The sequence below is a fragment of the Pteropus vampyrus genome, unplaced genomic scaffold (genome assembly GCF_000151845.1).
Source record: "Pteropus vampyrus isolate Shadow unplaced genomic scaffold, Pvam_2.0 Scaffold146, whole genome shotgun sequence".
NCBI classification, from domain to species: Eukaryota; Metazoa; Chordata; class Mammalia; order Chiroptera; family Pteropodidae; genus Pteropus; species Pteropus vampyrus.
The window spans coordinates 4,331,322-4,347,496 of record NW_011888927.1 but is presented as its reverse complement, the minus strand read 5'-3'; the positions used below and the strand labels follow the sequence as shown (position 1 = coordinate 4,347,496).

General features: G+C 36.9%; 1 protein-coding gene and 1 pseudogene across 3 annotated transcripts in view; one reads left to right on the top strand and one right to left on the bottom strand.

Moving 5' to 3' along the window:
* Positions 1–16,175, bottom strand: part of SF3B1 (splicing factor 3b subunit 1) — a 48,038-nt gene that overhangs the window by 30,662 nt on the left and 1,201 nt on the right. For all 3 annotated transcript variants that reach the window (XR_002782499.1, XM_011369227.2, XM_023536012.1), the window contains exon 2: positions 271–445. Coding sequence is in view for 2 of the 3 variants with exons in the window: in XM_011369227.2 (XP_011367529.1) it covers positions 271–298 (28 nt within the window). In the remaining variant the exon portion in view is untranslated. The remainder of the gene's footprint in view (positions 1–270; positions 446–16,175) is intronic.
* Positions 6,099–6,214, top strand: LOC111745161 (annotated as a pseudogene).

Sequence of the window (16,175 nt, the reverse complement as noted above, 5' to 3'; positions counted from 1 at the left end):
CTAAACAAGGCCCTCTGGCCAAAGAAGCGAAGCAACCCTGAAACAGCAGCACCCAAACACGGAACAAAGCACCTCTCGGGGGTGTAAGAGTAAGACGCCATTACGTGGGGCAGTGGCCTGCGCCGCTGGCGCGGAGGGGACGAACCGGGCCCCGAAGCGCGGATACAGTCCCCACAGAAGAAACTACAGGAAGAGGCAGAAGCCTAAGAAGATGAAATTTTAGCAGGCTAGGCAGCAGAGCGGACACACAACTAGGGGAAGGCAGCTTACCTTCGTGAGTCTTGGCAATCTTCGCCATTTTGTCCACTCGAACACACAGACGGAAGTAGCGCTCCCTAGAACTTCCGCTCGCCGCCGCTGCCACGGAGAAATAGCTTGCGCTGCCCTATGCGCATGCGCCAAGCGGAAGCGCGCTCCGTCGAGTGACACGTGACAGAGTAGCCACCTAGATGGAACAGAGAAGTGTATTGTGGGTGGGGGCGGTGCCAGGAGTGGGCCCGGAGGCGGTTTTCGTCGTGATCCAGAAAAGGACTGGATCAGCCATACGTGAGTAACTTAGCCTGGAGGAAAGTAGATTCCACGAGGACAGTTAAGAACGGACACTGTAAAAAACAACGACTTCAGGGCTAGAAAAAAAACCTCAGATTTTCAATCTCCTTTCTCCAAATTCATCGGAAGGCGTCTGGGGACCAGACAAAAGCTCACTTTAGCATCTGTCTTAGCTGTTGAAGGGCTTAGTTATGGAAACACTCGTAATAGTCTCTTCCTTTGCGCTGTAATTCAAGGTCAATTTTTCTTTAAATAATTATTTACCATTTGGGTAGGAGTTTCGTTTACAACGTATGTTCCCAAACACTATTGAACCTCACAAATAGCCCAGTAAAGTGGCCAAATTGTTTCTAATCCCATTTTAAAATGAGAGAAAAACTGCGGGGATATATATAAATTGTGCAAGGCCACACAGTTTCTGAATACACAGCAAGAACTTTGTCATTCTTTTAAAGCCTTTTAACTTCATAGGTTCTTAGAAAATCACTGATCGTCAGCATTAACACTGATGAAATGCCTCTCAATCCTAAACATCATTCCTAAAACAAGAAGCTTTAAAAAATCAGAATACGTAGGTCTTTTTTTTTCTCTGCATCAATTATACCAGCATGACCTTGTACTGTCATTCTGGCCTTTGACTTTGAAGTAAAAAAAGAACAAAAACTTTCAGAAAGGGATTTGAAAGAGGAAGTAGCCCATGATAACAGGTAGGGATCAAGGTTCCAGCCAGCACAAAGAAAAGTTTACTGCTCTGTGTGATAGACTAGCAAAACACATTTAGAGACTTTCATAACTAAAAAAATGGGATTTTTATTAGCATCAATGAAAAACAATTTGATGAGTTAAAATTTTCAATTGTTTAATTGTTTTAATATAGGTTTAAACTATTTGGGGAGGAAGGAGATAAGAGAACAGTAGATTACACAAATTACTGATAAATTCTGGTTCTTGGATTAGCAAAAAGTCCATAGATAGTTCTTCTACGGTTTAGTTTATAACCTACACATAGATTATATATATTTTTATGTATACAAAATAGCATATTTTTAAATAAAAATGAGAAATGAAGAATTAGAGAAAAGTGTTATCCATCAACAATAAACAAATTCATCCATGTTGACAAAAAAATCACAAGGACATTGTATTTCTTGGCTCAGTTTTAAAAAAAGATAAATTCATATATACCAGGTGATCACAGTAATGTATAAATATATGCAAATGAAATTCACCAAAATATTAATAGTAGAAGTTTATGAATGATGTAATTCAATGTTTCTTTATAATTTTTAGTATTTTCCATATACTCTGCTATAAGCATGTATTGTTTTTATAAAGAGGAAAAAAATATATTAGAGAAATGAAAAGCATCTGCAAAGTGAGTATCACATGTCCTTTGTCTTTCCAAGATACAAGGTGCACTGGCTGGACGTTTCATATTATGTGCATATTTCTCTAGGTGCGTAGATATTAAGTTTCTTTTGTAGGTCAAGGACATATATGGGATAGTGATATGTGACACTTTGCCTAAGATCAAGGGAGACTTCCTTCTCTTAGTCTTCTTCTAAAACAAATTTGTCTTTGGTAAACAGCGATGTGGGTATTCAGACAGTAAGAAAAAACAGGGTTTTTCAATAAGTACTTTCACATTCCATTTTCAATATCAATAAATAATCAGATAGTACTTAAAGTAGGCATTCTACCCTTTTCTGGTGAGGGTTTTCGTGTCAAAAGTCAGAAAGGGTGATCTGCCCCCGCTTTTATAAACTAGACAACTGACAGTAATGACATCCAATTAAAAGGAAAATCCAGTCCTTTTTTTTTTATCATGGGCACTTGGAGATTGGCTTTTCCTAGTCTCAAAAAAAATATTGCATTTTACACAACAAAAGAAACGAAATTAAAAAACAACCTACTGAATGGTAGAAGATATTCACAAATGCTATATCTGATAAGGGTTTAATATCCAAAATGTATAAGGAACTCATACAAATTAACACCCCCCAAAAAAAATCCAATTAAAAAATGAGCAGAGGACCTAAACAGACATTTCTCTAAAAAGAACATACAAACATATAAAAAGATGCTCAACATCACTAATCATCAGGGAAATGCAAATCAAAATCACAATGAGATAGCACCTCACACCAGTGAGAATGGCTATCATCAAAAAAACCAACAGGCTCAGCCTTTGGATAAGAATCTGCTGAGCCAGTATCGGCATCAATAAACACTGCCTCCTGCTTATAAAATAAAAAAATTTAAAAAAATAACAAGTGGTGGTGAGGATGTGGAGAAAAGGGAACTCTTGTATGCTTTGGTACAAGAGTTTGATTGTAATTGGTACAGCCACTATGTAAAACAGTATGGAGATTCCTCAAAAAATTTAAAATAGACCTGCCATACAACTCAACAATACCACTTCTAGGTATTTACGCAAAGAGGGGAGGAAACCACAAATTCCAAGAGATATATGCACCACTATGTTCACTGCAGCATTACAATAACCAAGATATGGAAGTAACCTAGGTATTCATCAATAGATGGATATGGATATTACTCAACAATAAAAAAGAATGAAATCTTGCCATTTGCGACAACATGGATCAACCTAGAGGATATTATGCTAAGTGAGAGAAAGACAACTATTGTATGATTTCACTTATATGTGGAATCTAAAAAAACAAAACAAATTAATAAGCAAAACAAAACAGAAACAGACCCAGAGATACAGAGAACAAGCTGATGGTTGCCAAAGGGGAGGGGGTGGGGAAATGGGTAAAAAGAAAAAAATATATACATACATACATATACATACATATACACAGATGTACAAAATACACACAAGAATATTGCAAAATAGCAAGCATAATTTTTCTAGACAAAATATAATTTTTCAGATTGTTAAATGTTACCTATAACTTACAAATTTCCTTTGGGAATGAAACAATAAAGGCCTCGAAATTTCATGCTATAGGCAAACCAGTGAGAGTTTATCAAGCCCATCTTTTCTGAGGTAAAAGGAACGTCACGGGATAAATGGCCCACAATCTTGATCCGTAGTATCGAGTTTTACCAAAGCCTCCTATATCAAAAGGATATCAGACTCTACCTACCCCAGGCCAAAAATCTATTTTCATCTGCCCCTCAGTTATATCTAAAGTTCCAAAACTATAGAGTTTTATTTCTGAAAATATAAAGCATTGCTCAGTTAAATAAGATAACCCTGAGATGCTATTCTGAGTATCAGTCAATGTATCTGCCATGCCTGACTTCCCCTTCTAGCTTCAACTTAACTGACCAAATTCTATGCTCAGGGAAACAGCACGGGGTTGTTCTCCTGATAGGCACCTGGCCAGCTACCTAGAATCTGGCCTGGAATACAGGACACCCTGCCTATGGACAACAGAAGTTATTGGCTAAACCAAGATTCCTTCTCTTGGAAATTTGAACTGGAATATGAAAACTTGCCAGTTGCTCTTGAAACATATAGAATCAGAAGAAAATATCAGTTTGATGACATAACAAGAATGAAGAATCATGAATTCCTGCTGAAGTCCCCACAGCTACCTTGAATTCAGAAACCACCTCCAGTTCTGAGCTTCAAAAGGTCCATTCCTGAAATAATACTGCTTTTCTTGAACTAGCTTAGGTTGATTTCCTTTCAGCTATACCAGGCCTAACTAGAACAGAAGAGCAGTGTATTAACTTCTTAGTGAGTTAATTAACTAGCTTCTTTTTCTAGTTGAAAGTCAGCTGAGAGCTGTCTGATTCATGATGATGAAATAGTGAAATTCAGAGCACATAGAAGTCAAGTCTGAGTAAGTGTCCCAGACAGCTAAGGGTACTATGACACAGAAGCATTAGATGCCTGGAATGCTGCACTGGTCTTCTAATGTCTCAACTTGGCAAAGCTAAAGTCCCGTTATTTAAACAAATACTAATCTAGGTATTGCTCTGAAGCCTCTCGTAGATGTGCTTTAAATTCATAATAATTGACTTTTCTAAGAAGATAGATAATCTGGGTAAGACTAATTCAGTTGAAAGGCTGTAAAAGCAAAACTAAGGCTTCCCTGAAGGCTACTGTGTCCAGAGTGGAGTAAGAGGGGAAGAGAGGCATGAGAAGAGGCCAGGTACCTGTGGTACCTGGCAGTACTACATTGTTGAATGAATGAATGAATGTTGAATTAAGGAATCTTCCAAATTTTCCTGCTCTGTACTGCTTCTGATAGCTAATACAAGGAGACCTGCCACATTATTTTTGCTCCTGCATTTTTAACGATAGATATACAACATAAGAGCTAGAAACATTGTCACTAATGATTCAGCTTAGGCTGGCTATTGTCTCTAGCTGAACTAAGAAATTGGTAGGGGTTGGAAGAAGATGGATGTCAGGACCAGAGAAATAGTAGGATTAATGAGTTAGGTAAGGAAGGGACATTGGGCAGACTAATGTTCTTGGGTGACAGGTCTTCTGTTGTAGATAGGTACAAGAGTCAACCTAGATTAACTTGGCAATGATAGTAACAACAATAGCAACAGTACAAAGCCAGCAATTTTTGATGCCACCCAGAATCCAGTGACCTACAAGGCACAGTACTTCTTTCTTAGTGGTGGGAGGTACAAGATGCAATAGTTTGTCCTTTATTTTGGAGATGTCCAGGCATGCCCAGGACACTATGACTCCAAAACAGTGGTTCTCAACTGGGAGTGATTTTGTCCCCTGGGTATACTTGGCAATGTTTAGAGACTCTATCTTCTTTCTCTAAAGGGTCCTCCTTCCTATTCTCACCCCCATCTCAACTCTTTTGCCTGGCTAACTCCTTCTCATCCTATAAAACTGACCTTGTGTCACACCACCCAGGAAATCTCACCCTAGGCGTGAGATATAGATAGCATGCTTTGGTATTTCTGTGCCATGCTTCTAAAATACCACAAACATGTCTCTCTAAATACCCTAACCATTTTGCATTATGTTTCTACGTGTCTATCCATACTGGACTGTGATATCTAAAGAAACTTAAAGAGAGAGATTACTGGCATCTAAAGACCAGGGATACTGCTCAACATCCTATGTTGCACATGAAAGCTCCCCACAACAAAGAATTTTTTTGGCCCAGAATGTCAATAGTACCACCATCCAGAAATCCTGGCCTAAAAACATCACTAAAAGAGCAGACCCTTAATTTTCATTGGGTTTCTCTCCCACCCTCTGGAGCATATGTGTCTTTCCAGGGCTTCTAATGTATTTACCATTTCCGGGTCATCTAGTCTGATTAACGTGACTAACACAATGCCGTGGACTAATACAATGTTTTGCCATATGTCCAGATGTCCAGGTCCCTTAATACTATATTATGATAAAATTGAATTGATAGACCCTATTATGGGAGAGTTAACCCAAGGGTAAAACTTAAAAAGTATACTATTCTCCAGCACAAAAGAATGCACAGTTTTAAATCCTCTTTATTGGACATGGTTCCACAGTGTAGTGGTCAGCAAGTATGCTTCACATGCAGAAGGTCCTGGATTCATGCCCCAGTGGAGCCATGGACTATGGCCATGCCACCCTGAACAAGCCCAATGTCTGATCTTGGAAGCTAAGCAGGTTAGGGCTTGGTTAGTACTTGGATGGGAGACCACGTAGGAAGACCAGGTGCTGTAGGCATAAATAATGATAAATAATACAATTTTTAAAAAATCCTCTATTATTAGGGATGGAAAACAACTCTTTCATCAGATCAATACCTGCTTACTACATACTTTAGGTCATATTAATCTGCTCTAGACTCCATATTTGGCGCAGCAATTGCAATAGGGGATACTACTTAACTGAATTTGTGATACTTCACTGTCATCCTCTGGGATCTGTATAGTCTTTGTAAGGGTCAGTCTTTAGTGTAGATATTATGAGGATCACCATCTTGGCATTCTTTAGGTCTTTAAGGTACTAATCTATACCATATTTCTTAGGATATGATAATACCTTGGCAAGGTGTTGGGTAAGATATTCAGCAGCTTTCCTGACTATGTTCTTATCCCACAGGCCAGGAAACCAACATGGGAGTTTGGCCAACTTCTAAGTATATTCATTCCAATTATACACTTAGAAACTTGGGAAATGACACTTGGCTCTATAAGCCAGACTTGGGCCAAGATTCCATTTATAAGCCTATATACCCCCACTTTAACAGGGAACACTATGACACTTTGGGTATCAATGTCTACTTGGACACTCTGTCCACAGTCCTCAAAATATTTGGTTATTCCACTTTTCCCAGTGTATAGTTACCAGAGGAAATTAGTGCCTTTAGAAAAGTACTACGGGATACATATTTACCATGGTATTACATGGTCCTCTGTCATGGGGACCTAGCTTCTCTTTCAATCAAATGCTTTTAAATCAAATAGTTCAAGGGCTAAAAACCAGCTCAGTTTGGAAACTAGTAAAGATTTTTTTTTTTAACTGGAAGAGCTGCCTTCTGTCTTCTGAACATCCATTCTTGGTTTCTCTTGGTCATACAGATTGAGCGACACCCTTGTAGGCTGACCATCAATCTTGCCTCCAAGGACACCCTGTTGTACTAACCATCTCCATATCTTTCTGTAGATCAGGACCATCCCCCACCGCAGGCAGCCATTCTGACCTTGAGCTAATTATAATTGTGCTCACCTTCTGACAATTAAGTATCACCATCTGGCCTCTATTTTAGGATCCCATGACCCCCAAAGCTATTATGGAGCTCAGCTATGTAACTTTATCTGCTACTATCAGCCGAGGCTTGTAAAGGACAGCCACCATGAGTAACAGTGCTGTGCTGAGCCATATTGGAGGCAATATGGAAAACTGAGTAGTATTGATCTTGTCTTTTTATATTAATATCTTGTTTATCATGAATTTTATGTATCTTAAAAAATATCATATTAAAATATTATTTATCTTAGTCATTGAGTTTTTTGGCATCTCCTTAAATTTTGTACCTGAGGCAAGTACCTCATTCACTCCACCCTAGTGTCAGTCCTGTTCAGTAATGCTGGTGCCCTCTGATATTCCTTATTGCTTTAGGGAACAGCGTTTTCTGAGCTATCCCATAAAGCCCAGTCATCTGGTAAGTTTTCTGGCCTTAGCACAGAATATCTACTCTAGCATACCCACTTCTCTGGGCCCCTTGATCCCTTCTTCTACCATCTTCCACAGCAGTTCTGCCATTGCTTCCTCTGAGTTTCTAAAAGCCATCCTAGTAGAGTATTAGCACTGCCTCCCTGGATCCTTGTCAGAGTATTGCATATCATAGGATTGTGCTCCCATATTAACAAACCTTGCCAACCCAACATTATGTTCTGCCCACCTCTGCCCCTTAATCTTGGGCCCTCGGAATTTAGTTCCTTACATCATCTTCCAACTCTTCATGGTACATATTGGCTGGGTCCTTTGGCTCCTTTGAGGTATCCCTTTCCTCTCTTATTAGTCCCAGTATTTCTTTGGCCGGTGATGTATGACTTAACCTCAGTTATTGGTTTGGTGTTCAGGAGAAAAACTAAGAAAAGTTCCCGAATGGGCACCTATTGTTGGTGTTCTCCTATCTTCAAGCTAAGAGGAAGCACTAGCTTTGAAATAGGATTAGGCCACTTCTGTAGACCCAGAGGATTCATGGGAATCTAGAATTTCAACTTTATTGAGCGCACTGACCCAGATGTCCCTGTCCTATTTCTTAGGATTGCAATCCTTCCCAATAAGGGCCGTCAGTTTAAGAGACATGCTGAGGCAGAAAATTTTGTCCATCTTTGGAGCTCTGCTACTCTTAGTATTAAGACTTGAACCTGACCATAAGCTTTTTTTGCCCTCTGGCTGCAGACAGTGAGACTCTATATACTCCCAAGGATGCCCTCCAGCTTTTACATTTCACTTTAACAGTGATTAATCGCTCTCAGCCTTTCAGTGTCTTTCTCACAATACCTCAATAGGAGCCATGAGCATTCCAGCCACCACCAATGAGAGGGTCCTAATTGGCAGCCAGACTGTAGGTGATCCAGATATAAAAATCCCATTTTAGATTCTGCTTTCTTGGATCATAGGTTGGGTTCCCTATGAACTGGACTCTGAGATCTGAAGTGGAGCCTAAAAGCTGATAATTCTTTACAGGTAGCCTATTACGCACTGAGAAACAAGCCTCTTTTCTCACCTATATCTGAATCCGGTATTCCATGGTCTAAAGAAAAATAAATGTATGCAAATGTTCAAAGGTATATGTGGACTGTCACCCACTACCACCCACTCCCACTTTTAGATAAAACGTGCCTATAAAAAGGTGAGAAAGAATGAGCAGCCTCCAGGTGAGACAGCACAGGATAGCTTCACAAGGGAGCTAAGATTCAGCCAAGGCAATTGTTCTCGATGCTATAGGATGCAATACTTCCTATACTCTCCTGAAATAAAAATCATAGAGAATATGACTTGATCACACAGATAGTTTGAAAATATCAATATAATATGCTAACATAATATATAAGAATATAAAAGAAATAAAAGAAAAATGCTTATAAAAAAAGATGTATTGAATAGGGAAGTTTATGAATCACAGATTAGAAGTTCCAGAAAGCACAAAGGAAAGGAAGGCTTAAAATGGAAAATCAGGGGAAAAGAAGCACCGAACTGTGTAATAATGAGGTTATAAAAGAGGATGATTATTAGAGGAACTTTTAATTTAGAAAGTAAGCAAACAAGCAGGGGTATCTTGCTATTAGGTTGTCAACATAAACAGTCCCAGGAATCCTCAAATGGGTGGAAAAAGGATGATTAAGTAGGTACTCAGGCTACAATTTTTCATAGCAAAGGACAGCAAACTGGCCCATGGGCCATATCTGGCTTCCATCTTCTTTTTGGTAATATATATATACAGGCATACCTTGCTTTATTGTGCTTCACAGGTGTTGCGTTTTTTTACAAATTGAAGGTAAGACCCTCCACCAGCAAAAAGATTACAAATTGCTTTATTGCAATACTCACTTTATTATGGTGTTTTGGAACCAAACCCACAATATTAACGAGGTATGCCTATATGACATGAAATATGCCATTTTAACCATTTTAAAGCATACAATTCAGTGGCATTTAAGTACAAACAGTTGTGTAACTCACAAATATCTATACCCAAACTTTTTATCACTCCAGGCAGAAATTCTAACCATTAAGCAACAACTTCTGATTCCCTCTCCCCTCAAGCCCTTAGTAATGTCTAACCTTCTTTGTCTCTATAAATTTGCCTCTTCATTTCATATATGTAAAATAATACATTTGCCCTTTTATATCTAACTTATTCCACTTAGCATAATATTTTCCAGGTTCATCCATGTTGTAGCATATATCAGAATTTTATTCCTTTTTAAGGCTGAAAAATATTTTGTTGTATGTATATATCACATTTTGTTTATCCATTCTTCTATTGATGGACATTTGGATTATTTCTACCTTTTCGCTATCATGAATAATGCTGCAGTCAACACTGGTGTACAAATACCTGTTTGAGTCTTTGTTTTTAATTCTTGTTTGTATACACACACACACGAACACACACACATGCGCGCACGTGCACACACACACACCCTAGGAGTTAAACTGTTGAGCCATATAATTCTATGTTCAACTTTTTGAGGAGTCACCAAACTTTTCCACAGCAGTGACAACATTTACATTCCCACAACCAATGTATGAAGAATACAATTCTCCACATCCTCACCAACACTTAGTTTTTTTTTAAATAGCTATTCTAGTAGGTGTGAAGTGGTATTTTATTGTAGTTTTGATTTGTATGTCCCTGTTGGCTAATGACATTGAGCACCTTTTCATGTGCTTATTGGCTATTTGTATATCCTCTTTGGAGAAATGTCTACTCAAGTCTTTTGCCCATTTTTTAATTGGGTTGGGTTTTTTGTTGTTAAGTTGTAACAGTTCTTATATAGTCTGGATATTTAATCCCTTATCAGATATATAATTTGCAAATATTTTCCCATTCTATGTGTGAGATAATGGAAAAAATATATATATTGATCTCTGCCTCCAGTTTCTAGCACAGAGCTCCTAAATCCCTAAGTGATAAGAATACTAGGAGCATTTCTTATTCTGATATTTGGTCTTTGACCCTGTCCCTGACTCCTAAAACTGTGAATTCCTAAGTGATAAGAGCACTGAGAGTATCTCTTATTCTAATATTTGGTCTTTGACCCTGTCCCTGACTCCTAAAACCCTATGAATTCCGAAGTGATAAGAGCACTGGGAACATCTCTTGTTCCCATATTTGGTCTTTGACTGTCCTTGACACAGAACTCCTAAAACCCTTGTGAATTCCTGAGTGATAAGAACATTATACATCTCTTGTTCTAATATTTAGTCTTTGACCCTGTCCCTGACACAGACTCCCAAAACTATTGTATATTCCTAAGTGATAAGAGCACTAGGATCATCTTTGGTTCTATTGAGGCAACTCTGGATGGGCTCCTGGATGGCTTCTCAATGTGGCTACTCACCAGAAAGATAAAACCATACTTAGAAGCTTAGAATTTTCAGCTTCGACACCCCAGTTCTCCAAAGAGGGACTAGGGGCTGGAAAAGGAGTTTTAATAATTGATCATGCCTATGTGAGTGAGCCTCCATAAAATCCCAATAATATGGGGTTCGCAGAGCTCTCAGGCTAGTAAACACATCCACTCAGGGAGGGTGACACATGCCTACTCCACGGGGACAGAAGCTCCTGCACTCAGAATCCTTCCAGGCCTCGCCCTATGTATCTCTTCATCTGGCTGTCCATCTGTATCCTTTATCATATCCTTTAATAGAATGGAAAATGTTTCCCTGAGTTCTGTGAGCCACTCTAGGAAATTCATCAAATCCGAGCAGGGGGTTGTGGGAACCTCTGATTTATAGCCAAATCGGACACAAATTGTGGGTAACATGGAGACCTATTTGCAATTGGCAATCTGAAATAGGGTGGCAGGAGTCTTGTGGGACTGAACCCTTAACGGGTGGTATCTGATGTTACCTCCAGGGCGAGGTCTGGGAGGGTTCTGAGTACAGGTAGACTGCATCGGAATTGAGTTAAATTGTAGGACACCAAGCTGATGTGGCAGAGAACTACTTGGTGTGGGAAAAATCTCCACATATTTGGTAACTAGAAGTGAAATATTTTGTGAGTAGTAAAGAAGACACACAGGAGAAATAAGCAAATGGAAAATTGAGTTTTTTCTAACATACTGTAGGTTGACTTCTCTCTGTTGACAGTATCCTTTGATACACAAGAGTTTTTAATTTTGATGAATTTTAATTTATCTATTTTCTCTTTTGTTGACTGTGCATTTGGAGTCAAATCCAAGAAATCACTGACAAATCCAATGTCATGAATAATTAAATTTGATACCAAAAAAAGTATATTACAATTTATTCAAATAGTATCCCCCCAAAAAGATATAAAATGAAAAGCAAAGTCTTTCCTCATCTGTCTCACTCCTCAAAAATTAAGAGTTTTATGTATTCATTGATTAATGTTATACATATAAAAACACAGTCAGTAGATTATCTAATTTTTACACCAGAAATTCTTAAAAAGGTAGATGTTGGTAAAAATTAAATACTACAAAATTATAAATTATTCCAAAAAGGAAAGAAAGAGTTCAAGCATAAATACGCTAATATGAATAAATAAGAAGCTTCCTGCTAAAAATCAGATTTTAATAAAAGCACAAAAGATGAAAGGAAGCCTATACAAGAAAAACGAATCAGGAAGTTCTGGGCTGGTGAACATGAAAATTGGGGAGAGTGGCACACTCCGAGAACTTGGAAGCTCTGAGCCCCTTCCCACATACCTTGCCCTAAGCATTTCTTCCATCAAGCTGTTCCTGAGCTATATTCTTTTATAATAAACTGGTAATCTAAGGGTGTACTGAGTAAAGATGCTGGGGAATGTGCAATATGCCTCGAAGGAGTGTGGCAAGGAGATGATATGGCATGACTGCCTTGTCTATACATATACCATAAAGACTGCATTGATGAATGGTTTGAAGTAGATCTTGCCCTGAGCACCCTTCAGATTAAACACAGATTTGTTTTATACGGTTTCTTGTCTTTTGAAGATGAAAAAACCAAGAAGGTATGAGGATCTGTCTCTGGCAACATAAAAACAAAAATGAAGGCATACTCAGCCAGAAATCTGAGTTCTTTGAGACTTAGAGATACAGAAATGGGCAATCAGGGAAAAATATCCTGCTGACCAGAGGGCAATTACCACAGAACTCAGTATACCAAACATGCATATAAAGGACTCATGGAGATTTTGAAAATTCTGCATATCCCTTAATAGTAGTTATCTACATAGGTAACACTGATAAATATTTTGTATTCAGACACCAAAGTTGACTGATTTAAAAGTTGATTTACTATTAAGTTTTCTAAAGCTGTACAACTAGTTGTGTTTTGATTTGTTTTTTAGTTTGAGATCTCTTTATTTTCTCCAACATGGCATTTCTGCTTTCATCTATTCTTAAGTTGAAGACCACATAATATACTTCTTACAAATTAAAGTCTTAAATGTGAAACCAATAAATATAATCAGGCAGTAAAACATTCTCTGAATACAGACCATGATCTCAAGTTCTTCTATTTCTTTTCCTTAAGAGTAGAAAATAGACTTGTACATAGGCTAAAATATGTTAATATCTTTAAAGGTTTAACAATATTAGAATGCAGCCCAAAGAGTAAACCAAGTCACATAATTATATTTTAATTAATTAAATCTAGGATTATCTATTGAACTGCATTTTATTAAATATATTGTTTCCTCTTAAATAAAACAGTTAATCAACAATGAATTGTCTTGCAGCTATGCAACTTTTTTTAAAGCTATGCAACCTTTTAAAAATATACAAATTACCAATTTTAAGTGTTGTCAGCTAAAATAACTGTTTTAATGGCTGTGTCTATTTGTTATTTTCAGGTATTTTATTTTGCTTTGCGTCTCCAGTCAGTTTTCCCACATTTGGGTAAAATGTTTAGCAGGTTGTAAACTTTATAACTTATAAAAAAAAGTAAAATAAAATTTTCTTGAGTGGAAAAAAGAAATTTAAAAGTGGCAGAAATGTATAAGAAAAGTGTAAGAAAGACAACATTCAGTGAACTGAGGCTTATGATAAAATGCTAGGGAAAATAAAAAGGCTTTTGTTTGGAGCAAGAATAATGAAACCAGTTCTGTTGCTTTAAGTAGATGGTTCGACATAACACAAGACAAAGAGCACTCCTCGATTCATTTGTTTCTTTTCTGTTAAGAAAAATAATCCCATAACTAAAAGGGGTAAAGGGAAAAAATATGAGTGAAAGGGAAATGGACTTAATTTAAATGAGGTGAGGTGACAGTAAGAGAGTAACTAACGGCTTTAAGTGAGGGCACATGTCTTGACCTAAACCAACTACATCCCAAATGTCAACAGAACCTGCTAATGCAACAAAAGCACTTTTTATAGTAATCTCAACAAAATGTAGTACTTGTAGGGGAGAACCCAAGATCTGAAACCCACATTATATACAAACTGACTAAAGAAATAATGTTCACACCAAAAAGAAGATAGTAGAAACATGTCAGAAGAATTAAGCATGTCCTGTGTGATTCTATGACTTCACTGGTAAAGAATCCTTGAAGTTTATACCTGGTTTCCCCCAAGACATCTCATATGCTCCTTTTCCCTTTACTGATGTTACTATTACTTTCTTATCTCACTATCCCTTTTTTGTCACTGTACTTCTCCAATCCCTGTTTAACAAATCCTTATATTAAATTTCCTGTTTAAAAAAAAAACAGAATAATTTTCATGACTGGTCTCTGATTTACAAAGGCAGTCAATAAGGACAAACTGTCTAGTTAATCCTCTTTGATAGTCTGATTTTTATCAGAAACTAACATCTGTAATAGCACTAATCTCTTATAACTCAGTTCCTAATTCAGTCAAGGAAGGTGTTCTTTCAACTAAACATTTCACAAAGATAACCCCTGTAAGAAATCATTAAGCATGCTAGGAAGATTATTAATCAAAAAAGTGACAGTCATGAGATTATGTTAAATTAAAAACTTGCTTTATTTCAGGAAAAAAATATAATATTTAGGTAAAGGTCTTGTTCTGTAGTTAAAATTCATCTTATATTTGTTTTGACTGGAGGGTTGATTAAAAACAATATTAACACAAAGTCATAGCCACCGCTATTTACCTAGACTTTCTGGTTCAGTCTATATTCGGGGTTCTGAAGTGAATGAAAGGTCAAAGTATGATTCTAAGTGGAAACCAATCAAGAGGATTTCATTTGGAAAGATCGCATATCAGGCAGTATATGTATATTCATATATATAGTTTTATTATGTAATTTTTTAAACATTCACAAAAATGAAATATACTATTATAAGCTCTCCATGTACTCACCATCTAGTTCAATAATTATCGACAAATGATCCATTTCATTTCATCCACTTTATTCCTCCACCCCCACGGAATTACTTTAAAGCAAACTATAGACATATTTCACCTGTAAAATGTATGAATGTCCACTGAAGTAGAGATTTCAGTCAAATTTCCCAGGCTTATATATGTCTTTTTATATTGTTTGTTCAAAACAAAATCCAAATAATGCCTCAAATATTTTAAATCTACAATAGTACCTCCCTTCCTCCTTCTTTACTTGACATTTATTTAAGAAATTGGATCACCTGTCTTATAGAATTTCTTATATTCTGTATTTGGCAGATTGTATCCCCTTGGTGTCATTTAACATGTTCTTCTATTCTATATGTAATTTAGCATATCTAAAAGCTTGACCAAATTCAGATTCAATTATTTGGGCAAGAATATTTAATATGTGATGTCATATCAAATATATTTCTAACAGCATAGGTTTTAACTCTAAGATACTGCTTCCTACAGGTCTGTGTTGAGTTTTAATTTACTACTAATCTTTTCATAGCGTATAAACCGAACTTTAAACCCTTGGTTTATGGACACACTATCATCTATTGAAATTAGATCAGAGTTTATCACCTTTAAGCTTATATTATTCTTTTCCTTTGCTGAGAAGTCAAATGAGTACCATACACTGTCATCTATTACAAAGATTCCTTTATTTGCCTTTACTTTTTTTTTTTTAATTGGGGAACTATTCAATTGGGTGCCCCAATTCAATAGGTATTTTCATATGTCTGGGATGAGTTGAATGAGAAATGTTTGAATTTAATAAAAGAAGGCCTTATATCAAGTACATAAGTACATCATGTATTGTACTGAAAAATATGTCTAGCAGGCCTACTAGTTAACATTAATAGTTTAAAATAAAACTTAGTAGGAGGTGGCAGTATAATATCTGTATTTTGTAGGCATTGGTATTCACTGTTTTTTTTAGTAGGATTGTTATATAATGAAAATTTGTTCTAAAAGATGACATTACTGGAAATATTTAAGCTTTAAGAAAATAAAGGATTGTGAATTTGAAGGTAATCTGATATAGAATTGTTTGGATGTAGCTACAAAACCACATGACTTGACAAATACACCCTATATTATACTGAAAAGTGTTTTTACAAACTTTGTAGCCCAGGATTTCAATA